The following is a 26,851-nucleotide window of genomic DNA, read 5'->3' as shown; positions in this document are numbered from 1 at the left end:
GCTCCACAACAACCACATCTTCCTCCCTTCTTTCCCTGTCATTTTCCTCGTTCATCAGCTCCTCAAAATACTCCTTCCATCTTTTCTGTACACTCTCTTGGGTTGTTAGCACCTTTCCATCTCTGTCCTTAATCACCCTTATCTGTTGCACGTCCTTCCCATCTCTGTCTCTCTGTCTGGCTAGCCTGTACAAGTCCTTCTCTCCTTCCTTTGTGTCTAACCTGTCATAAAGCTCATCGTAAGCTTTCTGTTTGGCCTTTGCCACCTCTCTCTTCACTCTACGCTGCGCTTCCTTGTACTCCTGTCTACCTTCCTCAGTCCTTTCTACATCCCACTTCCTTTTAGCCAACCTCTTCCTCTGGACGCAGTCCTGTACTTCCTCATTCCACCACCAAGTCTCTTTACCGTCTTTCCTCTTTCCAGATGACACACCTAACACCTTCCTACCTGTTTCCCTGATAGTTTCTGCTGTAGTTTCCCAGTCATCTGGAAGTTCATCCTGACCACCCAGGACCTGCCTCAACTTCTGCCTAAATTCCTCACAAGTTTCTTCATTCTGTAGCTTCCACCACTTGGTCTTCTTTTCTGTTTTCCCTATCTTCTTCTTCCTGACCTCCAGAGTCATCTTACACACCACCATGCGGTGCTGTCTGGCTACACTCTCTCCTACCACCACTTTGCAGTCATTAACCTCTCTCAAATGACCTCGTCTACATAGGATGTAGTCCACCTGAGTACTCCTACCTCCACTTCTGTATGTCACTCTATGTTCCTCTCTCTTCTGGAAGTAAGTGTTGACTACAGCCATTTCCATCCTCTTCGCAAAGTCCACCACCATCTGTCCCTCCAGATTCCTTTCCTTCACACCAAACCTGCCCATCACCTCCTCATCACCTCTGTTGCCCTCACCAACATGCCCATTAAAGTCTGCTCCAATAACAACTCTCTCTCCTCTGGGAAAACTCTCTATGACCTCATCCAACACACTCCAGAATCTCTCCTTCACTTCTAACTCACAGCCAACCTGTGGCGCATACCCACTGACTACATTCACCATCACCCCTTCAATTTCTAACTTTAGGCTCATCATCCTGTCTGAGACTCTTTTCACCTCTAGAACACTGTTTACAAACTCCCCCTTCAGAATCACTCCTACCCCGTTTCTCTTCCTATCAACACCATGATAGAAAAGTTTGTATCCTCCTCCAATACTACGTGCCTTGCTGCCCTTCCACCTTGTCTCCTGCACACACAGTACATCTACCTTCCTTCTCTCCATCATGTCTGCAAGCTCTCTGCCTTTCCCTGTCATTGTGCCAACGTTAAGAGTCCCTATTCTCAAACCTATGTTCCTGCCTTTTCCCTTCTCTCTCTGGCAACGGACCCTTCTGCCTCCCCTCTTTCTTCGACCAACAGTAGTCAAATTTCCACCGACACCCTGTAGGTTAACAGCATCGGTGGCGGTCGTTGTTAACCCGGGCCTCGACCGATCCGGTATGTCTAAAGTGTTGTGGATGATTCGCATGGTTATTTTGGCAATTTTTACGCCGAATGCCCTTCCTGACGCAACCCTCTCTATTTATCCGGGCTTGGGACCGGCACAGAAGTTACTGGCTTGCAACCCCTGTGGCTAGATTCCTGTGGCAGATACAGTACATGTTTCTGCTTCTGATAACTTTTCCATTCTCGTAATTGCTTCTTTTGTTTTTTAGCTCAATTCACATATCAAGAAAAAGTTGGCACACACTCCTGAATGCCTGTTTCCACATCGCCATGACAACAGCAATCTATGCGGGGGGCATAGGCTTGACTAGCTATCCTGTGGTTTGCCGGGCTGTGAGTATTTAATAAAAGGTTTAGTTTGTTCCTCCAACTTGTGTTGCTCCAAATTCCTGTCTGATGTGAATGTGATCCGTAACAGGTGGGCATTGCTCTGCATTACTCCTCGCTTTCGACATTGCTGTGGATTGGAGTCAGTGCCAGAGTCATTTACAAAGAGGCTGTCTGGAGAATTCCTCAACAGACCGAGGGAGAGACTCCTGCTCCTCCCACGCAGCGACCCATGCTCAGGTCAGTTGGAACAACGGCCCATTTGGTGGATCAGGAGATTGGTATTTGCTGTCAATATGGTTTATGTGTAAGACAAATGTGGGAGTTCTTGTGTAAGGCCACCCACTCAGACTGTCAACCATCAGAGGCACTCATTGTGTGCAACAACTAAAGTCCTTCTGTTTAGGAAACATTGGTGGCGGGGCTGGGGGTTTACTGAAGTACATAAAACCCATATGGCCAAATGAATTTAGAACAGAGAAGAATGTGTGACACAAATTTAAAAGCAGCACAAAAGGGTTGTCATCAATCTAAGCAGAGGGATTCAAAAGGACAATTATTGAGTGTTCAGTCCATCTCTATGCTGTTCTGTGACAGTCATCATAAAACTGCTGTCATTATGGCATATCCCTGACCTCATTGGATCTCCACTCAGTCCTTTGTTGCAGTAACAAGGGTTCAATTTCCAGCAAGTGACTGACCTATGAGATCTCTACTGACCTATATCCCTTTTGTTCTCTAATAAAGTGTTTAATCCTGAAGCTCTGGTCAGATGTCAGACAGCAAATACTGCTTTAGAAAGAGAAAGTCACACGGGAACAATTTAAAAAAGAAAGATAAAATGTTTTTAGTATGGAAGAACTTGTATGTCACATGCCTTTCTTTCCCATACCAGGTTCTATTTGATAGCTGATGGAGTTCCTCTCATCATTTGTGGGATCACTGCGGCTGTTAATGTCAACAACTATGGAGACAACACTCCTTAGTATGTGCTTTTCTTTTATTCTTAATTCTTGTCATGGTGTTGGGTTTTTATTTGCTTGTATGCTGAGGTGAATGGTTATATGTTCAATATACAAAGACGTCTTTGTTTTGCACAAATTGCTCTATCTTTTTGGTCTTTTGCAGCTGTTGGTTGATCTGGCGCTCCAGTCTGGGCTCTTTCTTTGTTCCAGCTAGCTTGGTCGTGCTGGTGACCTGGATTTACTTCCTGTGCACTGTGTTTCGCCTGAAGCACCATGTGACCAAAGAATGCACAGGAACTACTTTGTCTACTGGGATTGAGAGCCACCCTGCACTGGAAGGAAGTACCAGTCTAATTTCCACCGATTCAGTTGTGGTACCTGTCACTCCGGCTGTGTCTCCCGAAGATCAGTACTCGCTGAAGACACAATTTTCTGTGCTGGTAGCCACCCACTTCCTTTTTGTGGTTATGTGGTGTTTTGGAGCCATGGCAATGTGGCTCACAGGCCACTCTAGCTTGCTGTTTAGCTGTCTCTATGGAATAGTTGCCATAGTTTTGGGGGTGTTTCTGGTGGTGCACCACTGCTTCCGACGTCTGGATGTACAGGCGTCTTGGTTGTCTTGCTGCCCAGGCTATCGTCGCTCCCACCCCATCGCTACTTACACACATACCTGCACCGCTGGGAGTGGCATGCAAAATTCTGAGAAGGGATCTCAGCTCTTCATCAACTGCCATCCATCTGTTGACTCTCACAACTCATCTGCAAGGTCCTCGTCCACGCCTAGTGCAATAAGCAGTGTTGGCCATGCACCTTGCAAGCTCACCAACCTCCTGCAGGTGACCCAAGACAATCCAAACATTACCAGCATCCCCACAGGGAATAATACGAACATCAGCACTGACCCCATCACCAAGCCAACGAACAATGTTCTTCCTTTAATTAACTCAACAGCACCGGTTCACCCCCAAAGAAAGAAAATTAGCAGCAGGACTAAACAAGGAGGCACTCAGTATTACCATCGGGGTGAAGGCAGGGGACACTATCGTCTCAAAGCTCTAAGGACTGCTGGAGGAGGAGGCAGTCTTGGAGCTTTAGGGCCCACAAGTTTAGAGCACCTCAGTTCTTCGCATGCTGTTTATAAACAGGCCACAAGTGAGAATGGCAGCATCCACCACAGTCTATCAGAAAACCAGGCCAGCCGACTGACAAATGGGAAGCGGCTAGGAGAGTCAGTGGCCACCAGTCCCTCTGAAGGAAGTGATGGAGGTAGCAGTGGGAGTCGCAAACCTTTTCCACTTCCACCTTCCGTAGCTATGCATGCGGCTCAAAGACGATGCTCCAGCAGAGACAATATGAAGGTGGTAGCATCTGCAGAGCAAGAAGCAAAGCGCTGCTCCTACCCTTTGAACAGTGTCACCACCACTGTTCCTGGGGCTGCTGCCGTCAATGGCAACCTGAAAACCTCAGTGCTAGAGCTCGAACCGGACATGAGTGGCACAGACCAGTCCCAGAGCTCTGTGGGAATAAAGAGTGGTTTGTGGAAAAGTGAAACCACTGTGTGAACTGTAATTACAATCACAAATCTATGCATTACCACAATGAAATGACTGATCTCTTAAAAAATACGTAATTTAAGATTTTATTATCTAGAAGGCATCCAGGAAACTAAACTGGCACTCTTGCTGCTGTAGCAATGTAAGAGTTTGCTGTGAAATACTAAGGCAGGTTTTTTTAATTGTGCGTTTTGAGCTAAAGTTAAGCATTTATTTTATTCACTTAACAAAAATGTAAATAATGTTGACTTTAAGTGTCTAAGAAAAGCTTTATTGTTTTAGCTGCCATTTGTCTATGCATATCAACTATTGGATAAAATGGAACATGAAAGGAACCATTTCAAAAGTATAGCATATGCATTTAATCTGAGAGCAAGCTTTCAGGCTTTTCTTCAAGGGACTGTTTATATATGCAAATGTATGCACTTGTATGGCTTTTGTGTGTATGTATGGATGTGTGAAAATCTACAAACATAAAGGGGGATATGCATGTGTGTAACTGTAAAATATCTAAGAGGGATTTAAAAAAAAAGGCTATGTGAGACTTTTAAATATAAAAGATGCTGCAATTTCTTTGTGTACTCAATTATCTTTGATAAAGTTTTTTCATACAATGTTTTTTTTTTTAATGACATTGTTTTTTTTTTAATTACTTTACTGACAATCCAACTGAAGATCCAACTTCCCGTCCTAATGGCTAAATGACCTTGCCCTTCATCAAAAGGGAAAATTCTCTGTCATCTAAGTGAGTTGAAATGGTGCAGTGATGCAAATTGAAGACATTTAAAAGTAAAATAGATCTTGGAAGTTTGAAGTCCAACTGCTTGTTTCAAGTGGCTGAAAATGAACATTTTCTTCTATTAAGTGCTCTACTAATATTTAAAACAAAAGAGAACTACTATTATATTTTAGTGAGTTTAAAGAAGACTTAGGCATAACTCCTAAATGCTTTGATGTACTTCCAATTCCGGAAGTTATAATAATAATATTAATAATAAACTTTATTCATATAACACCTTTTAAGATAAAAATCAAAAAGTGCTTTACAATAAAACAAAGAGAATAAAAACAGAATGAGGAAAAAGCTATTTTAAAAAGTTATGTTTTTATAAAATACTGAGTCTACAGGTTAAGTTATATGAACAATACTTCTAGTATAAAACTAATTTTAGGTTGGGTTTTTTAAATATTGTTCCTCAAGCCAGAATTCTATAACTGTTTGGTGTTTCAACAAGTATGTTTTTCAAATGTTTTGTAAGTTCTTTTAGCCAGGAAATGATTCACACAGACTTGATGACTCATAAACACTTTACCAAACCTAAGAATAGATTTGTAAATTGTTTTATGTAGCATAAGTTCTCTGCTCAATTATGAATGTTTCTTATTGGTGGTTCAGCTGTTTGGACATTCCCCACACAATTTGATTGGGGAAAAACTTAATTGATTTAATTTTTAATTTTTTTCAATTAATAGGGCATTCTCCGTGGTATTTTCCCCCTATACCTAGAAAACAATAAAAAATTTCAGCAACCTGCATTAAAATTAGCTTTAATTTAATGTTTTAATTGTGTCAATGTCTTTCCATTGCACACTAAAAGAAGAAGAGTTTGGGGGATATAAAAAGATGGGGGGGGGGGGAACTCACTGAAATGAAAGAAACCTGCTGAGGTGGACTAGAACTTACTATTTGATTGTTTTTATAATGAGTCAAAATTAACAAAATATTATTAAAATGAAATAATTAACAAAAAGTAAAAAAAAATGTTGAAATTGTTTTTTTTAAATTCCTCCGCTCTATGTTTTCTACCCTGACATAAACAATAGATGCATCATTATTTTAATCGCCTTAAAATATTATAAGAAATATAAGAAATCGAAATGAATTATCTTTTAGAACTCTAAATTCGAATATTGATAGGAAGAGAATGCCTCTACAGAAAAAAAATGCTACAGGTTCGTGTTGTGTTCCTCAAACCTCGATCTTGTTCACCGCTGCATACTGACCCCTGGTCTGTAGGACTAATTAACGGTCCGGGACCGTCAGTGCGTGTCACCTTCAACCGTCCAATCAGCGATTGACTTTTTAAAACTGACAGCCTCGTCAGCCAATCAGTCAGCATCTGTCACAGAGTATGGGTGGGAGAGCCAAACATCAGGGAAGTCAACTGCGAAACTTGGTGGAAGTCTTTCTCGAATGAGTTGCGTTGTTGTAAACGAAGAAATACGTTAGTCTTACTTTCGTGACTTCTATGGCTAGATGATCCGGGTTGGTATAAGTGGTGAACTAGTTAACGGAGGGTTAAATTTAACGCAAACGAGTGTCACCGTCAGAAAACGCGTTCGACGTGAAGGGTTAAGAATTACGACATCATCCAGCTGAGCTTCCTGAACTGAAGTCAAGTGGTTGTTGGGTAGAGCCAGCGACCGCAGAGGACACCAAAAGGGAACGGAACTCTCACGGAGGTCGGATAAGAGGTTAACCAGAACACCGACGTTGTAGAGTTAACCTTAAAGGACTTTAGAATGTCTCTGCTTGGCCAGAGCCAGCAGTTGTTTCCCACGAGTGTCCAGGTAACGGTGCACCAGGCTCGGAACCTCCGTGTGAAGGGAAAGAATGGCGGCAACGACGCCTATGCCATCATGCAGGTGGCCAAAGATAAGTTTTCCACCTCGGTGGCGGAAAAAAGCGTCGCCCCGGTGTGGAAGGAGGAGGCCTCGTTTGACCTGCCACTTTTCCACCCGGGAAACGCCGAGCGCTGTACTCTGTACATCATCGTCATGCATCGAGCCCAGGTGGGACTCGACAAGTTTCTGGGCCAGGCCGTGATCAACCTGCTGGAACTCCATGACGACAAGTCGCGCAAAAAGACACAGTAAGTGGGCGCGTGGACCTTCACCTGTTTTCACATTCCTGATCCAACATATTGAAACTTTTTTTGTTGTTATTTTTTTTATAGCCAGGCCTCCGCCCATGTTTTATTATACCTTACTCACATGACTGCTTGTTTAAATAAACCAAAAGGTTTCGATTAGACCTAGGATAGGTTTGAACTCGTTCATTTACTTATTTAATTACTATTCTGCATGTGTGATGATTCGTTTAGCAGCGATTCGATTCATATCACAAATAATTGGTTGTTGTTGATCCGCTTTTAAACTATCCGAATCACCTAAAACCGATTCAGGACATCTTTAGCCAAAACTTCTACCAGTGTGACTCCGAGATAAAATACCTGGTACTGAACAGTTCAGGTGAAGTTTTCCAGATTCCTTGTATTTCTTGCAAGATGATCAAGTGTAAATTAAACATGTTCAAGTGTTCAAATGAGAATGAATGGAAAATCCATTATCATTTTAGTTTCATAAAATTTAGCCCACTGTTGTTTTTAAACCTAAACACAAATCAAAGGGAACAGTATTAGAACATTGTACCACATTTTATGGTCATATGTCTTTACTAAATTCAGTGTTTCCACACATTGGACTGGGAATGATGGATCGATCATTTTTTGGCTGTCACCACTTGTGTAGTGTCCGCTGTGATGCACTTGGCTGTTCTTGCAATATAGTAAAATAAACCTACTATGTTTTAATCCAAATGGTATTTTCCAATATTGAAACAATTTTTTAATGGTATAGTTCAATTCAATTAACAACTTGCCTCAGAAAGATTAATGAACGACTGGATTGTTGGAGTAGAAATCAATTCATCAATTAATTTTTTACACCCGTACTAGGTACCCATACCCATTTGCCCTGTTTTTCTTGGCTTATCCAAAATATACAGTCTTACTGATGAAATAATTGCCCAATCTTCCTATTGACTATGTTTTGTCTTGTCCAGGTTTGTTTTGCCCTTGCAGCCCTACTAGACACTGGAACTTTTTCCTAATTTACGTTTTATTGTCTGTTATACTGGCCAACCTAATAAGTGTTTGAGAGTCTGAAATGATAGTCTACAGTAAATTGCAGCTTGACTGCAACTGGAAATCTCTTCTCGCTCTGCTGCAAATATGAGTCCACGGTTTGCCCCACAGGCTGTTCATCTATTGACTAAGTGACTTCTCCACCCAGTTTTGTTATGTGACGCAGAGGATTACATGAGCAATCTGTAGTTTAAAAGAAACCATGGGCGTGGTTTGGGTGTAACACGAGTCAAAAACACACATTGTTTAATTTTAGACTGAGTAATTTCACAAACAATAATGGTCTACTTTGGTCAAACCTGTCATTGGGACCATCGATTTCTAAACTGACCTTTAGAAAATCCAAGTTAGATTGGGAGCTCTGTAATCGCTCAACAAGTTGTGTTGTGTGTTAGAATGACCTCATTCGTGGGTTTCTTGTTGCAGCATATCGGGAATCTTATCCCGTGTTTGAGAAATTTATTGTTACGGCCTCATAGCTTTTCCCTTTCAGGGTGTCTGTGTTTTTTTTTTTTGTTGGACCCTTTTGATGCTCCTGTTTTTTTTGTTCCTACTCTGTGTTAGAATTCAATATGCACAAAGAGTATAGGAAGTTTTTGTTTTTCACTGTCACGTCATTGGTGTTGGTTTACTGTCCTGTTTCCTTGGTGTGCTGACACCGACTGATACTAAAGACTGGTCTGTTGCTGAAAGGCATTTCTACTCTAACAAAAATGTGTGAATTGAGGGAGAGGTTTGGCCTTTGACATGTCTTAATTTTTATTTATTCTAATCTGTCAATCTTAGAAAAATTGTATAAACCCCAGTAAGCAAACATTTAGCCTTGGTATACTAGTGTTTAAATTTCTTGGAGTATTCTCAGTCAGAATCAATATTTACCTTTATTCCAGAGTTTATTTCTGCTGCAAATATACTGCAACTTATTTGACTACAAATGACAATAATTCATTTTCTTAATGAACCTTTGCATGGTCTTGCAGTACATACTAAATGTCACTTTTCATTGTATCTATTTCATTTAACCAAATCTTTAGTCTGCTACCATTGTCTCTATTGTCCAGAATCAAATATTTACAGCCACTTAGCTGCTTTTTAGTTGATTCTTTTGTAGTGGTATCCCAATTTACAGATTATTTTGTCCCCATAGAAGAAAAAATGTGGCATATAGGTTAAATTGTCATCTGTATAAATTTATAATGTATAAATTCAATATTTCTTTAATGTCTTTTGTCAAGAGTCAATGATCTTGCTCTACTTTTCTGTTTTTGGTTCTGGTTTATTTTCTGCTTTGCTAGTTTGAGCTTGTGATTCACATTGAAACTTGTTAAGAAAAAGGGAACTTTAGTTGAAAAATAATTGGTTAAATTAATACAAATAATGACTACTAAAGTTTACTAAAGTTAAATTGAATTCTAAAACGACTTATCCTACAGAATAAATCTGTGAGATGGAAGTTTTCTGCATGCATAGAATGTACTGTATTGCAGTAGATTACATCAATATTAAACATTGTTGGGAAAAAAACTTAGTTCTGCTTTTAGTTGAAACTTTTACAAGAATTTACCATGTTTCAATTGTAAACAGTTTGGCCTTCTTTCCAGGTACTCCATTTATTATAATTTGTTTTTTTCTCAACACAATGGAAAAAATACTCACACCCAACCGGTTCTGTAGATGTATTTCCATTGCGCTGCAGTTCACCTCGCCTCTTTTATTTGCATTTGGTGAATGCACCACGGAATGATGTCACTAGCTAATCAACAATTTCTTTTGTTCGCTTTCATTTAGTTAACTTCCATACTGTACGACTGTAATTATCTTAAGCCCTTTCAACTCAAGAGTGTCTTTTTTTATTACAGTATATCATATTTTTTTCTAATTTTTAAGAGACTTTAGGAAACCATTGGAATAGTTGTAGTTACAGAAGAGTCCACTCTCTAGTATCTGATTCCTCTAAACTGCACCTTTATTGCACTCTAAACAAAATGTAGGGGTGTGAGGCTTTCCAGTGACAATCTTTTTCCATTGTATTTACCCAACAGTGTCTGGATTCTGCACAGCAGGTCTCCTTAGATCATTTTGTCATTGTCGTGTGATGCTTCTTGAAAAAGCTTTCATACTTAATCATGGGTTAGTGTGTGGCACATAGAAGTGAGAGGTATCATCATCTGTCTGCTATTTTACTTCAAACTATTTATTGACTTGACTTAGAAGCACACGCAGTCTGCTCCTGACAAAAAGAGACGGGTTCTGGTGTTAAACAGTACATGCCAGACAGAAGTGTTTGTCCTTTTTAACAGAGGAAACTTGTTCAGCAGGACCTGTCCCCCTTTGAATCAGAAGTATTGCTTTGTTTTGTTAAAGGAAAATACAGAACAGGAATAACCTTAATCATTATTAGTGATGACTTTGTTCTTTTAAAGTCACAATGTGCACACCGTTCTGTTGTTTTTACAAAAAGTATGTGCTACAGAACCTGTCTTTTTTATTTTTATCTTTCTTTAACCTGCTTTGGTTTGAGTGTGTTCTCTGTTCAGGGTGGGAGATAAAGGAATGTTTAAAGAAGATTCTGTGCAATCCTAACCTGTTACATCAAGCTCTGTACAGCAGCTCCCTGAAGGCTTTCAAAGTTTTGAAGAATAATTGCCTGCTTCCAAGCTTGTTCCCTGCCTTGAATCCCCAGATGAGCCTGATGTCAGCTCCGTGATTTAAAAAGCAAATAACAGTGAAGCCTGCGGAGTAAAAGGCTCAGGAACTGACGAAAACACTGGCAAATACTCAATTTTTGTGCTTTCTTGCTACAATACTCAAACTTGAGAAGTCTTTACATGTTCTTAATTAAAGACAAAAAAAATATCGAAGGCTTTTAGCTCAAAATGACATGCCAGTTTCATCACAGTGTTGCTTAAATAACAAAACTGCTTAAGAAGTAAATCAGCTGCAGGCATGGAAACTAAAGGTTTAAGAGGGAAAGGGCAGAAATTACAACACAAAAGGCTTGTTTGTAATGGTCCAAATTGCTTGTTTTAGTTTGTGTGTACAAGGCCATGCAGAACCCTGCAGAGAGGACGATAAGATGAGAGTCCTGTTATTGTCTTGACTCTTGCTGCAGTTATCTAAGCACAAGAACATCTGATACACAAACCTGTCCCTATTTAGCTCTAAAAATATAGTTCATTTTTACCCATTTGAAGCACATTTTTATATTTTGGTCATGGTTATTTCAAACCAGGTAAATTTTATTTGGGACGCATGTACAGAAAATCTTTCTTCTTACTTGTATGCTTTTTTAACTCCACCCACAATGCTTTGCTGTTGGTCTGACAGTGTGTTGGATTACCTGCTATAATAACATTAGAAATGTAACAAATTACTGTGAATCATTACAAAAACAACTTTATTGTGTGTAGAAGTACTCAGTCATTGGAAAAGCCTTCACTTTTTTTTGAGCTTAGCTTTGTTAGGAAAGAGTTGACAAAAAAGTGAATCCTAATCATGTTAACTTTAATCTACTTTATTCAACAGTATTACCAATAAGAATTTATTTGACAAAAGCAACTATATTAAACATATTAGTGATATTGGATAAATAGGTGCAAAAGTGTGTATATACATAAAATAAATATACTTGATAGAAATGTTCAGTTTGTTTGCAGAAACGAACAGAAATTTAGTGGTAGCAGAAATAATCTTATGCAGAGCTTCTATGTTTCCCTGTGCAAAGCTAAGACAACAGCGGATAATAACCTTCATAATAACATTTGAGAATGTTTAAATTCAGTAATCCCAATTAAAGACAGATTAACACGCTTTAAACAGTAACATATGGTGATCTAAAGGAAAGACTTTTTAAAAATGTGGATAAAAGCCCTTTTACGTGTTGTTTTTAGGATTGATTACTGTAGTAATGTCTGCAGAAATATTACTGAGTTGATAGCTATTGCATAGTATAGATTTGTATTTTTGGTGAGTTTATTTATTTTTTTAAATAAAGTTAAGATTTAAATGATTGATCTTTACCAAAGTATGGTGAGTGGATTAAATCTGGAATGCTGCAGTTTGTTGAATCTTCTCTGCTTAGTATATAGTCTATATTTATATGTATTTATAGCGGAAATACTGTAATTGTGATTAAGAAAATAAAAGCCTTTAATTAGCGTTACTGTAAAATCCTGGCATCTTTTCTTTCTAAAAAGTTCTTTTTTTTCTGTTTTTATTTTATTTCAGGTGGTACAAGCTAGTGGACAAAAATGGAAAGGAGGACAAGGTGCGAGGCGAGGTGATGCTTGATATCCAGTTTATGAGAAACAACCTGTCAGTGAGCATGCTTGACCTTTCGATGCAAGACAAACCCCGATCTCGCATCTCCAAGCTGAAGGACAAAGTCCGTGGGAAGAAAAAAGATGGCTTCTCTGACTCTGCTTCAGCTATTGTTCCCTCTGTCAGTAAGACAGACCTTACAGACAGTGAGGAGGACGCCGACGCAAAGTCTCTTAATCAGGCTCCTGGAGCAAAGAAGAAGTCCAAGCTCAAAACCCTGTTTGTCCCCAAGTCAAACCTGCAACGCAACATCTCACAGTCCATGTCTACTCTCGGAACGCTCCCAGAAAAGAATTCCTCTCTCAGCGGCAGCCGCTCTTCTGGCCTCAATGTAGATTCTCCTGAAGGTATTTTCATCCTTGTGTTTTTTGGCGTGTTCCGTACACTAACGGCTCTGACTTTTATCTGCTCTGCTGTTTGAGTTAAGAAAATGTTGTTTTGTATTTCGACAATGACGGCCTTTCTCTACCTTCCCTGCCACAGGTAAAAAGAAATTCAAATTTCTGGGACACAAGCGATCAGGAAGCTCTGACAGTAAAACGTCTCTTGGTCCTTTTTCTGTTCTGGGCCGCTCCAAGCAGAACATAAACGACCAAAACAACTTGTGCATAAATGGCAACCACGTGTACACTGAGGAATCAAAGACCAAGAGTGGGTCTACGCTGAGTCTGAACAGCTCTGGCAAAGGCTCCCTGGAGGACATCCGCAAAAACACATCTGACATTCCTGCAGAATCCTCCAAAACTATAAACGTCCCTGCATTCAAATCTGAACCAATCAATAAAGTTTCATTAGAGCAACAGCGCCACCAAGAGGCAGAAGAAAGAAGGCAGGCAGAAGAGAAGCGTCTTGCTGAGGTGAGAAGACTGGAGCAAGAGGAGAAATACAGGGCAGAGGCCAAGAAACTCCAGGAGGAAGAGCAGCGCAAGCAGCAGGAAGAGCAGGAGAGGAGACGCCGTGTCATTGAAGATGAAGCAAGGAGGAAGAAACAAAATGAGGAGGAGAGGAGAAGAGAAGAAGAGCGAAAAGTGCTGGAAGCTGCTGAAAATCAAAGGCTTGAAGACGAGCGTGGAAGAGCAGAGGAGCGCAAACGCCAAGAGGAGGCCTCCATGAGCGATAGGCTGACGTCTTTGTTCGGGATGATCCGAAAGAAAGAGGAGAAAAAGGAAGATGTACAACAGCAAGCTCCTGTGGAGCAGCACCCCACCCCGGCAACTCGCACCAACTCAGGAGCACCCACTCAGTCCGTGTCCCATCACTCCACTAACCCATTTGAAGACACCTCTGGTCCTTCAACTGTCGACAGTGAAAGTTCAGCCGCTAACCAAAAGTTCAACCGCAACCCACAAGCCCCCTCTGCTACAGTTTTTCTCAGCCGGACTGCTAAAGTGTCAGCCGTCAAACCCAGGTATGTCTTTGTCTCCTCTGAATACTCCTACATGATACACTCAGCAGACACTTTAATCCCAAAAGTAAAGGACAAGATTCAAACTCCAGTGTTTTAAGAAACTGCAGCACAGACATGCAATTACAAAGTGGTTAGGCAGCACAATAACTAAATAAACCATTAGTTTCAGTTACAGCTGACAGAACAAACCATGTTGACGTCTGTTAGTGCAGACGGTGGTTTCTCTGCTCTGTACTGTTGTGGAACCACAACTGAAACCAGTCTGGAGTTCCTTTAGCACATTATACACAAATGTATGCATCTGAACAAAATCTGTCAGTTTTGTGACACTGACATTCGGTTTGGTTTACTTCAGCTGGTTTTTCTTGGTCTGTTTTCTCTAACATTACAAAGGTTTCCTCTGGAGGAAACAGTAGTAACCCACTACCACAAATCTCCTACTACGAATTTACTCTGAACATTGCCCTTTTGCATTATTTGTCTAAGCTTCTTGTCAAAACCATCTGCAAAAACAAAAGACATTTCTCAGCTATTTCATGTTTGGTTTTTTGCTCTCCTGCAATGACTCTGCCATTTGGCAGTCTCTGCATTTTTTAGCTTTTTTACTTTCTCACATGTCGGCAGACCTGTGCGACCTGTTTGGTTAGATGCTGCTGAAAACCTGGGCGCGTCTGGGTAAATGCTGTGGAACAAGTTGTTGGCTTAACAGAGCTCGCACAGACTGAAACACAGTGTTGGTGTGTGTGGATCTTCAGCGTGGCTACCTTTTTAAAAATATATATTTTTTTTCTTTTTTGTGGATTTGTCTGAGTTCTAACTTCTGTTATGATGGTAAGGTTGTTCTTGTTATCAATGTCTCTGTTCCCATCAGTAGAAATGTAAAACAAGAAGAGATGAGAATTTGCTAGAAAATAAAAGGATTTGATCAGAATCTAGTTCTGTTGCATAACTGATTTATTTTTTACTCTTTTTGTAAAGGAAACTATTTCAAATAGTGTTTTAATAGTTATATATTGGCTAAAAAATGGACATAGTTTACACAGTTAGATTGGTGATTGGGTTTTATGTTGTGAAGTGACTGTGGTCACACTGACCTTTAGGCCTTTTGTTTTCGCTTCTTGGCAGACTCTCTCAAAGTTCGGAGTCTGAAACCCCTGACTGTCAATCTCCGGTTCAGCTAGACTCCTTCTCAGTCAGGTCTGAGTCCACTTTCACTAGAGTCCCAGCAGAGTCCTCTGAGGCTTTCTCCAATCTACACCTACTGTTGGCTCCACCAAACAGGAGCCCAAGCCGGCCTGGTTCTCCCCGTGGCAGTACAGAGGATTTGTCATCTGTTGAATTGGGGAGATCATCATCATCTGCTATGGCAGACCAAAGGAGAAAAGCCATCCTACCACCCTCATATTCTGGACATAGGACCCCAACTGAGGAAAGTTTGGCTCCTGTCAAAAATCCAGTGTATGTAGAAGAAGATGGACCTCCACGAGGAAATAAGTTGTCTTTACCACTTCCTGATTATGAAAGCCTCTTTCCTCAGAGAAGACATGGAGTACAAGGGCAAACTCGTTGGGATCATATAGTTGCTGAGGTCAACCAGAAACAAAGGGACAGGGGACCTGAACTTGTGGGTCCTGAAATGAGTGTTGATGGGCCAGAAGAATATGCATCAAGTCTTAAATCCCACATGCCACAGGAGACTCCTGCTGAGAAGAAGCCTACGACGAAACCGGTGTCGTCAAAAAAAGCGGCCGCTCCTGCTCCACCAAAACAAGCATCTTCTGGTGTAGACTTCAGCCAGAAACACAGACAGAATGTCACCCCCCAGTCTGTAACGAGACATAGTCCATCTGTAGTCCCACCATTTAGAAAAACGGGCTCCCCCAGCAACAGAATGTTCAGAGAGGGAGATGGCAATGTGGCAAAAGCATCAACCGAAGGCGCACCTTCACACCGACCACAGAGTCAGAAGACTTTTGATCCAACACCAGCAGCTGACCAAAGGTCTGTGCAAGTTGCTTTGGACAAACAACCACCCACAGCTAAACCCAGACAAAGGGTTGGTGCCAAAGAGCCTGCACAGCAGGAGCCATCTGCTGTGAGCAGTAGCATCCAAACATTGTCTAGTGTGAGCAAAACGGACAACAAAACAACGAAAAACATTGCAGAGTTGGATCAGCTTCCTTATACGGAGCATAAGTCCAAAGATGGACCGGGACACCTAAAGCAGAACCAAGAAGATGATGGCCTGTTCACTGGCAGGCAGGAAAAACGGCAGCAGAAATCCGAGGAACTACTGATGAGAAAAGATTATTTAAAAGATTTTAGCATTGAAAATCCTGCTGATCATGTTGCCCTAAATGATTGTGATTCAGAAAAGACGAGTGAGAGCAGGAAAGAGGAGGAACAAATGCCACAAAGTCCCTCTTTTCAACGAAAAAACTCACAAAGAGCAAAGAAGAATCTTCCACTGAGAAGTCTCACAGACGACAAAACTTTCATGTCTCAGCAAGAATCAGCATCTAATGAGATGCCAGACTTGCCCTCAGGAGATGTTGTCGATGGTTCCGTAAAACCCAAGTCTCAGTATGATGCCAGAACACAAAGCAGTTTTAATGCGGCAAAGGATCAAAATCAAACCGAAGTTTTTCAAGGACATTCAGCTTTTTCCTATTCTGAGCCCCTCCCAGTTGTCCCAGAGGAGCCAGAAGCTCAAACTGGAAATATATGGGGGGGAAAGACACCTTTGAGAGCGTGGGTGTCCCCCTCTGAAGCCCAGCCTGTCAGTACTCAGTATAGCAATGGAAGTGGGCTAGCATTAACTCCTCGCAGGTGAGATTCAGCGGGCAACCTCCAAAGTCTCGACTCTGGATCTTTAGTCCAGATTTACACATGAATCACAAATCTTGGAACACGATGGGCTTTTGGTTCAATGCAAATACATTTTTGAGATTGGGAGGGGGGTAGATTTTATTTTATTCTTGGACTCCTGGGAACTTTCTGTATTCTGCTTATTATTTAAGAATGTTGAATCCATCAAAACATGGAAAAAGAATCAATTTTATTTGTTGAAATATGATAGTTTTGGTGATTTCTTGCTTCTTACTTTTATTTGATATATGCTTTAAAATAAATGTGAGTTCCCTTTTGTTTTTCCCTTTTATTTCTTCACTTTTCCCACGTGGTGCAGTTCTGTTACTATGATGTTGGCTTCTGTCTGAAACGCTTGGTTTTAGTTTTTTTTAGTTTTTTTTTTTTAAGACCTTTCCATTCAAAAAACCTCATTCTGTTGATTAACTGCTTGATGGTTACTTAATTAAGCCAGAATAGTGCACTGTGAGTGCAAACTGTTTGTCTAAACCGTGCCAGACTAAACGCTGTTTATATCAGAAAATCAAAAAATGAGGCTTTTCAGGCAACTGTGGAAGAGAATTATCGTCTTTGGTGTTGATTTTGGGCTGTTTTAACTTAGTTGACACTCTGTGCACAAATATATATCATACAAATTAACTAACACATTAACATGACTACTTTTACTATTGTTTCTCCTTTCTTGACTTAATTTCCCCCAACTTTACTTTGATTTATACTTTGATTTTTTTTTTTTTTTACAGACCACATCCTGTGAAGCCTATGAGCTCACCGGAGATCCAGCAACCCACCATTCCTCCTGCTGTGAAGGAAATAAAGGTGGTGAGCAGTGCACCTGCAATAATGAAGGTACTTTATGTTGGCATAAAAATAAGCTTTAAAATAACCAGGTTTTTAATAAAGCGGTTTAATTGGATTTGTTGGACAAACCCAGACCTGCATAAAATTAAATGTCTTTCCATCTCTCTACTCAGTTATTTACTGGTGGCTATTTTTGTGAAAGTCCATTGAAAGGTTGTTCATAAAATCCAAAAATCTTACTCATGTAGCTCCAAAATGAATGTTTTTTTAGTTTTTTTCATTGGCTGAAAGAATAAAAATCCCACATGAGCTAATTTCAGGAAATCAAATTTTCTTACTGCTTCCAATGCTTCAAGTGTTTATTTTCTCTAGCATTGACCAAAACTCTGAATATGTTAACCTCTACTTGAAATAAATGAGTGTTTTATAGATAATGTATTCACAACTCTTTACTTTTCTTAGATGGCTGATTCTGTGTCAAGTGGTCCTTATGGTCAGCTGACACAAGAGGAGCTGATTTCGCTGGTGGTGAAGCAGCAGGCTGACCTCTCCAAGAAGGATGCTAAGATCAGTGAGCTGGAGCAGTATATAGACAATCTGCTTGTCCGTGTGATGGAGGAGAAACCCACTATCCTGTTTTCCCTCAACTCTGCCAAGCAAGCTTGAGCGCATGCTTGTTAGAAAGAGAGTGCCTCTCCTTAAGGCTGGGGAGGGAAGGTTGCACATGTTTTAAGTGATGTCGGTGCGTTGAGCACTTTCAGTTTCAAAGTCGGAAAGCTTTGAAAAGGCTGCAAAATATTCAGAATCCTACATTTATGGGGAATCGTACGCATTTTGACACTAAGGTACTGCAATTAACTTTAGGTATATTATTCAGAATTTTGATCTTTCACATATCTCGTACTTCAAATTGGGCTGAATGTCTATTTAATATTATTTCATATAAGTTAAGTCGTTTTTTTGTGTTGTTTGTTTTATTCCTTGAGTTTTGCTGCAGCTTAGTGCTGCCCAATACATCATTCCAATATTTTATATCAAACAAACATTTCTCAACAATGCGACTCTTTTTACTTCACTGTTAAAGTCTTTTTTTTTTCCCTCTAACTGATTTTATTTAGGTTTTTTTTGTTGTTGGCCACAAAGGAATTCCACATGTCTTTTATCTGAATTTGTCTGTTGCTGCTGTAAAAATGTGTCTTTAGAGCACAGAGCAGAGAAAAGCAGCCTCTCTGCTGTGTTCCTTTGCTTAAATCAGTGCAGAATCTTCAGCCTTCATTTAATTTTGCATCCCATCAGTTAAGAATAAAATGATGAAGCATTTCTGCATGATGCAATGTTTTTAAGATGCATTTAAGATTTTAATCACTTAAATGTAATGCATTTACATAATTGTGTATGTACATAATAGGATAGAAAGATTAATGATATTTAGTCAGAAGTGTTTTATGCTGCTTTTTGTCTAAATAACACTAATGCCTTACTAAAAGTACAGCAATATTCCTCTGTGCAACCGTGCCTTTAAGCAGCCTTGTGTTTTGGTGTTAGAAACCTTTGATTAAAAATGTGTGGCCTCATCTTTTACTGGAGTGAAAGTTGAAATAATGTCCAGCTTGATCACCTACAGATGATGCATGTTAATGAAATGTATAATTGGTTTGTTTTTATTTTAAATAAACACACTAAATATGACACCAGATGGACTGCATTGAAAATCACTGCTTGTTCAATAAAGTGTTTTTTCTTCTTCTTCATGAAACTCAAAATTAATATTAAATTCAAATTGCCTCATTTAACGATTCATTTTCTTCATTAAGGGCTGGCTTCATTTTCAGTGACCAGCTGTCGCATCGATAGAGGATCAGATAAAACAGTTTGTCACACAATACCTGCATCGGAGATATGTAGAGGTCGTCATGGAAACATGCATTGCAGCCTTTACTGTACAGAGTTTAATTTTTCAAACAAGAAGGAAGGCAAAGAAGGTTTTTTGGAATTGACTGCAACTTAGTCTTTTAAAAAGCTAAAAATTACAATCGTTATGACTTTGTAATCAGGATATGATTTCATGTTTAGTACTTTAATTTATTTAGAAATTTCAACTATTAAAACTATAAGGATGCAGTTTATTTTCCATCACTCACTACATTCAAGAAAATCCACATCAAATTTTCTAATCAACTGGTATGAAAGACAATTAAAAATATCAACATTAAATCAATTTATTCACAAGAGGCAAGCCTTTTGGAAAATGCATCACAAACTCAAAACATAAATCTTTATCTGCCATGTTGGGATTTTTATGTGATTTTTTAAAGTCAGAGCATGACTTCTTAAAACAAGTGGAAAAAAATGCCTTTTCTGCTCCACGGGGAGCGGAAAACCTTTAAAATCAAACAGTTGTTTTGTCATCTTTGCCATTTTAAAACGATCTTGAAATGTAGGGAAAAATAATGAGCTCTAATGGCCCCCTGTGGTAAGCATCTATCTACTAATAGCATAAATGTGGTCACAGGTGAAATCTTGGTCAGTTTTGTCCACACACAAGTGTTGATTAAAGGTTCACAATAAGACTCATGTTTACAAAAATAGTTTCTTTCCTGATGATTCTTCCACGTATGCAAACATTTGGTTACATTAGTTGTTGCAATTGAAATATAAAAAAAAATGTATATCCATCTTTGTCGTATTCATTATCAGTTTTCTGTTGGACCTGCCGTTGACACTTTGATCCTGTCGATGTTCCTGCCCTTTGTTAGAAAAGTGCAGAAATCCAGACTAATGCTCACTCCCACTGCATATACTTATACTGACAAACTGACAAAATCTCAACAAAGGTCTATCTATACAAATGTTAAAAAAATGATGTATTTGAGCATGTAAACAAAACACTTTGGCCACATTTGAATTAAGAGCACAAGTAAACGGAAGCAGATTAAAGGCAAAATAGGCATGGCCTGTTCTAAAAAGACTCCGATGTGTTATTTGACAGTAGTAAATACGGTTGCAGCTTCTCTCATTTTTGTCATTTGCTTTAGAACATTGAGTTTGCAATGTAAGTACATTTCCCTAACTTTAAAATATAATTTCTGCACAATGACATGGCCTCATTTTAGCAAACATTTACACATGTAAGTTAGGTGTCCTCTGCCTTTTTCTATTCACTCATCCCACCATTGACTTCATCAGCTCTCCTACAACTACAGCATACTGAGATAAATCTGCGATCCTTGCATTGCTTGGTGGCACAAGCGGTTTCGACCTTTTCGTACGTCATTTGACCCAGCTGTGTTTTGACAAATTCTTGGAACTGTATGGGGATAAAAGACTTTGCAGGCTCGCCACCCCCTGGCCTGGTGCCTATCTCCATCCACAACAGAGCACTTCATCAGGTTAACCGTTTCAAATACTATCGAGTCAGACGTTATGATTTGATTAACAATCACTGACATTCAAAAATGCTCTCAGCAAAGATCCATCCTCCACTAAACACTGTGCTCTTTCTGTTGCTCCATTCTTTCTGTTTTGATTATTTAATAGTAAAATTCTCCACACTGTGTTTACACCATGCTTTCCATCCACCAGTCGAAACACACTTGTAAAAATCCCAACAGTCTCATCCAAGATCAACCACCTCATCCTGGACTGTTTGGAGCTGAACCACAGAGCTGTAACGCATCTCGCAGGGCCAACACCTTGAACTCTTGCCATCAGGCAGCAGAAAACTGAGTAGGAGGCGATCACTTTTCAGCAAGGGCTTTGTCCCCTAAAATGTGTCTTGGAGAAACTCCCACATGTGTCTGTGCTGCCTGATCAATCGTCTGTTTACGATAAAATATGGTCCATTTTGTGACGGTGTAATGTGAAAAATTCTCCATCCGGAGCTACAGCGGACTTCTGTATTTTGTACCTTTTGGCAGGCTGGGGAAAAGTGCTGAGGATGTTCTGAGAACATCTGGTGTCTGCTTATGTCAGCTGCGGCTGCTCCTCACCTTCTCCTGTTTCTGAGTCAGTCAGGCTGTCGTCGAATGGGTTGAGTGTTAGCAATGCAAACTCCACGGTTTGACAGATACACTGTGATAGTGGGAAAAACAACCTATTTTAGGAATAGTGAGCTTGTGCAGAGTTTTCACAGAGCAGCCCTTGTGGTCAACAACTGGTGAATGCTTGACACACAGTAACTCAAATGACTGAGTGATAAACGGATGACCATTATTCTTATTACACCTCAGTGTGATTGGAAAACCACTACAAAGGAGATGAAAGCACTTCATCCTAAGAACTGTTCACAGCACCACACTGGCTGTGGCACAGTTGTTAGCTGAGATGCCAATGCGGCGACGGCACGTGAACATCTTGCGCAGCTCTGCCCGGAAGCGGTCGTGAAGCCAGGCGTAGAGGAAAGGGTTACAGCAGGACGAGCTCATGGCGCACAGGTGACACAGCAGCTGGATGAGCAGGAAGTAGCGCTTGTCGATCAAATCGATGTCAATGTCACGCAGGACATTGAAGACGCTGATGGGCATCCAGCAGACACCGAACGCGGCCACCACCAGGCTCACCAGGCGGAATGTCTTCCGCTTGCGCATGCGCTGCGCCTCCGCCTGGCTCTGGGTGTGGTGGCCAGGTACGACACAGCTCCGCAGTTTGACCGAGATGCACAGGTAGGAGATGCAGAGGGTTGATAGGGGAAGGACGTAGGTGATCAGAAGAGTGCTGTAGGCATAAGCCAAACGCTCTCTTTCCTGGCCCATCCAGAACTCTTCGCAGATGGTGAAGCCTTCATTTTTAAACTCCACATGGTAGGTGTGGGCCACAGCAGGAGCCACCAGGCCACAGGACAGCAGCCAGATCCCAGACAGAAGGTAGGTGCACGCCAACACCGAGATGCGCTTCTTCAATGGATGCACGGTGGCATAGTATCTGAGAGGAAGCAGGTTATTAACATATGATGGCAAAATGAGTTTGTGTTTAAAATCCTGCATGAGGTTAATTTATGACAGTTTTCTACAAAAAATATAATTATATTTGTCCCAAAAATCCAGATAGAGCGGAAAAAGTAAATCATTTCTCTCTCTGTCTGCTTTTTCATTCGAACGAATTCAAACAAACCAAAGGGGTGAGACTCGTGGGTAGTTTCATTTCAGAGCAGTACAATTGGAGAGGAACAGCAGAAAAAACCTTTTCAAAAGTAGTCTTTATGAGAAATCCGAGTGCTGACAGAAATGCAACTTATTGTTGTGTTTAAAGCAATATTCTTTGAAATATTCTATGTTTCTTTTAGAGGCAAATAACCCTAAATCACAGTAAACCGCAACTCCATTATGTATATGGATTTTCTTTTCAAAAGCACCTAATAACTGTTGGATCTTGTTAGACATGCATGTGAACCTTTTGATTTCTGTAGGCATTCTTTGGGGAATTTATTCCGGGCTTTCATTTATGTCATATTTTGAACTGCCTTTTGCTAATATTACCAGTCGAAAGCCTTCAAGTTTGCTGTGAAAGATAGAAATGAAGATCACGGAGAGAAAAAAGGACTCACCTGTCCACGCCGATGGCAGTAAGGGTGAATACTGACACATACACTGTCACTGGCTGAATGAGGTACACCAGGTAACACATGAAACGGCCAAAGACCCAACCGTGGGGGTTAAAGGCATAGGCCAGAGTGAAGGGGACCCACGTGGCGCACATCAGCATGTCGGAGAAAGCCAAGTTTCCAATGAAGAAGTTGGTGACGTTGTGCATCTTGCGGGAACGGCAGATGACATACAGGAGCAGGTAGTTGCCAAAGATTCCCACCAGAGCCACGACAGTGTAGGAGGGGATGATGAGCAGCTTGAAAGACTGCAGCAGCTCCACTCCCACAAACTGAGCGCTGCGCTTCGAGGAGCTGTTCTGCAGTTCTACCTCAAATGCAGGGCCAGAGTCGTTCCCGCCACCGTCATGCATAGCACACAGGGTGTTGAGCTCAGACCCCCAACCGCTGGCTGTACACTCCATCCAGGCAGGGTGTTGTCAACCTGAAGAGCTGAAATCAGTTCATAATAAAAAATGAAAAAATAATTCCACATAGCTCAACAGTACACAGATTATTTGCAGAAAATGACAGATAAATCCACATACAGTATCAGTGAAGGTTCTCATTTATCCATGTAGTAAGTCTATTGGGAAAATAATTTACTCCTTGACAACAATCCTGTAAACACAGCAGCTTTCCTGTCCAATTATCTTTTTGGCGGATACGTTGCTGTTAATTTCAGTCTTCTGGAAATTAGCCTCTTTGAGAACTTGCTGTCACCCACTCAAAAAAGTTCACTTCAGTATCTGACCTGAATGTATTTGATGGCAAAATGCATTCAGATAAAAAGGGAACAGGATAAATCTGACATCACAAATGTCTTTTTGAGCCACTCGCACTCTTTTAGCTACATCAAAAAATACATTAAAGCTTTTGTGATGCATGTCTGCTCTTGACTGAATTACAGTGTTTGCATGCTGTCTAGAAGATGCTGCTTAAAGGCGAACTGCTCAACTAAGGAGTCTCAAGGAGATTTCTGAGACATGTGAGGAGGATTAATAAAACAATTATTAATAACAATGAAACTCTTTTGACATTTAGCAGTCCTCCAGATTAAAGATGGGAAGAAAACATGTTTTAGATCATCTAATGAAGGACCTCTGAGCTTAGCAGACACATCTTTTATATGTGAGATGCAGTAATTGTTAATAAGTCAAATTAAAACACGAGAAACATAAATTAATCTAAATGTGCACATTAACTTAAAAATGTATTAAAATCTAAAACTGACAATTTAAATGTTATGTGGCCAGTAATTTATATCCGCTTTCTTTTTTCTCTACTAATTGTTACTATTGTTATCTCCAGATTTTTCAACAGTCCTGCAGGCTGCTGCAGCCACAATATTAGAGAATTGTTTCACTGTGAATGAAGTGAGCAGGAAAGAACCTGATTTTCACATGCCGTCAAATACACACCTAGAGTCCAACACACCATCACCATCACACACCATCGCCAAAATTGAGTTTTTTTTGGGGGGGTTAAAACAATCCGTGGTTGAAGTATGAAATGAAAGTCTCCCTGATGCCCAACAATTAGAAACAATTTACACTCTTTTTAAATCAATTCGTAAATTCAATTCTTTAGGAAGTATTCCGTTTTTATATTTCAGATATTTGGTTCAACCAAAACACGGGCTTACCGTTTGAGGGGAGCTTCCTGCAGGATTCGCGCGTCTCTGAGATGCGCGCTTCTCGTAAAGGCGCACGAGCCTCCGAGCGGCAGCCACGCGCACCGCCTTCACACTTCCATCAGCGCGCGTAAATCTTCAGAAAGCACGCATTGTTGCTGTGTATTTTGTTGTCGCTGGGGCGCCAAGCCTGCTGTTGGAGATCAACAGGTCCGCCTGGTGTAGACCCCTGTCTTTTATAGCTGCTTTAAACTTGACTGACAGCTCGGGAGGGGGGGGGGTCCATCTGCGGCGCGTGCTTGCCTTTGTCCAACCGTGTGGTAGTAGCTCCACACCCCCACAAGTGAAGAAAAAAAAATCCACACTTTAATCTTGTGTATTTGGCTGAGACTGCAACCCAGAACATGCTGATGCAGCAAGCTGAATGGAAAAAATGCATTTTTTTTATCATTTCATATTTGCATACATCCGTAGTTATTCCTCGCTTTACCAGCAGGAGAGGAACCATAAATGTCTGCGTGAATCAGCCATGAATCTTGACCAAAAGGGCTGGCTCTAGTGCACAGGAACAAACCTAAGAAAATGAAATCAAATAGGTGACCTTTCTGAGGACCATTTCAGGTGACGTTGGCTGGAAGGAGAGGGAGGGTGTTAATTAAAAAATCAACTCTAACTTTATTTTTTGCTCCAAAACAAGATAGGAGTGAGCCAAGACAAGTGTGGCTGTGTGTTGTCAGCGATGGACCCATTCTGGACACTGATCATGTGAAGCTAACATGCTCAGGCTTGATGCTGGAGTAAAGCTCACAGTCGGTGTTGGATCTTAGGTGGAGGTTTTAGTACATTTATTGACCCAACTGTTAAGATGTTATCGATGGAAGTAAATCTGTCTCACGTTTCTGTCTGCATGCAGTCGCTCCCACTTCTGTTCTTTTGTCCATTTTTTGTTCGACCCAGTCTCCATTATTTTTAAAGCCTTATACGCCCTCCTATTTGACTCTGCAGTACTTTGGAACTTACTTTAGATTCACTTAAAGACGCTCTGGCACACAGAGAGCCAAATAAGCCTTAATCATCTCCCCCGGTGTTAGTGCTCATATGCAGAGTTTGATTTTCATCAAGTACTGTCCATATATGAACAAAGATTTCTGCTTTTGTCTCAACCAGAAAAAGATTTATGGACTTTTTAAATTTATTTCATCTTCACAATTCCAATGATATGGTCTTCTATATTGATTTTTTTCATCCATCCATCCATCCATCCATCCATCCATCCATCCATCCATGGAACAATTTTTCTGTTACCAATTGAAGCCTGTTTTTGGACTGTGGAAGGAAGCTGAAGTGCGCAGATAAAACCCACACATGCACAGGGAAAACACGCAAACTCCATGCAGAAAAAACATAGACCAGGGACTTTTAACTGTGAGGCAAGATTGCTAACACCTATTCCACCATGTAGCCCTTATTACTTTTTTTTCTACAAGGATATTATACCTTGAAATCTGCTTATCTGACTGAACTAAAGAAAAATTCATAAAAAATTACTTTTACATTTTTATTGATAGTTTAACCTTTAAAATTCTAAGTGATGGATTTTTAAGACTTTCGATGATTCCTTTGAGTATTACAATTCTAATCTTGGAGCAGACTTCTTTTTAGACGTTTGACTCTGCAAAGATTAAAATTGCCCCTCAAGTATTTTCCACTTTTCTTCCAAAAATTAGCTGCAAGTTTTTTTCTTTTTCTTTGCCCTTTTATCCTGACATATTGATCGACAGCCAGAACTCACGAAGTTCACTGCTGATGAATTTCTGACTTTGGATTGTTTTAACATCCCTGAAGAGACCAGCAAAATGTCAAAAGCTTTACAGACTTTGTGACGGCCATTAGCACCTTGCTGCAATCACTCTGTCAACTTCCAGAAAGCGGGAATGCTACATTGTTTTTCACACCTTTTTTCTGCAGA

General features: G+C 40.4%; 3 protein-coding genes across 5 annotated transcripts in view; 2 read left to right on the top strand and 1 right to left on the bottom strand.

Moving 5' to 3' along the window:
- adgra2 (adhesion G protein-coupled receptor A2) overlaps positions 1-5,155 on the top strand; it is a 41,911-nt gene extending 36,756 nt beyond the window's left edge. For both annotated transcript variants that reach the window (XM_011479347.3, XM_011479346.3), the window contains 4 exons: positions 1,713-1,836; positions 1,922-2,070; positions 2,726-2,815; positions 2,959-5,155. In XM_011479347.3, coding sequence (XP_011477649.1) covers positions 1,713-1,836; positions 1,922-2,070; positions 2,726-2,815; positions 2,959-4,357 — 1,762 coding nt within the window. In that variant the 3' untranslated portion in view covers positions 4,358-5,155. The remainder of the gene's footprint in view (positions 1-1,712; positions 1,837-1,921; positions 2,071-2,725; positions 2,816-2,958) is intronic.
- Positions 5,156-6,467: 1,312 nt separating this feature from the next.
- Positions 6,468-19,360, top strand: LOC101174510 (rab11 family-interacting protein 1). 2 transcript variants are annotated; one of them, XM_011479343.3, is made up of 6 exons: positions 6,468-7,221; positions 12,502-12,941; positions 13,078-14,002; positions 15,128-16,831; positions 17,614-17,719; positions 18,134-19,360. In XM_011479343.3, the coding sequence occupies exons 1-6, from the start codon at positions 6,872-6,874 to the stop codon at positions 18,335-18,337; spliced, it is 3,729 nt and encodes a 1,242-aa protein (XP_011477645.1). In that variant the 5' UTR covers positions 6,468-6,871; the 3' UTR covers positions 18,338-19,360. The 2 variants fall into 2 exon arrangements, with proteins under 2 accessions (XP_011477645.1, XP_011477646.1); XM_011479344.3 differs by lacking the exon at positions 15,128-16,831 and having other exon boundaries at positions 6,475-7,221.
- Positions 18,627-25,258, bottom strand: LOC101174270 (prolactin-releasing peptide receptor). Its single transcript, XM_004072671.4, has 3 exons — positions 24,895-25,258; positions 23,214-23,702; positions 18,627-22,591 (listed from the first exon to the last, which is right to left on the bottom strand). Exons 2-3 carry the CDS (start codon positions 23,672-23,674, stop codon positions 21,955-21,957), a joined length of 1,098 nt encoding a protein of 365 aa, XP_004072719.3. The 5' UTR covers positions 23,675-23,702; positions 24,895-25,258; the 3' UTR covers positions 18,627-21,954.
- Between the last annotated feature and the right edge of the window lie 1,593 nt (positions 25,259-26,851).

Source organism: Oryzias latipes, chromosome 9 (assembly GCF_002234675.1).
Source record: "Oryzias latipes chromosome 9, ASM223467v1".
Taxonomy (NCBI): domain Eukaryota; kingdom Metazoa; phylum Chordata; class Actinopteri; order Beloniformes; family Adrianichthyidae; genus Oryzias; species Oryzias latipes.
Note: the sequence above shows the minus strand (reverse complement) of the source record. Positions and strands in the feature narration are given on the sequence as shown.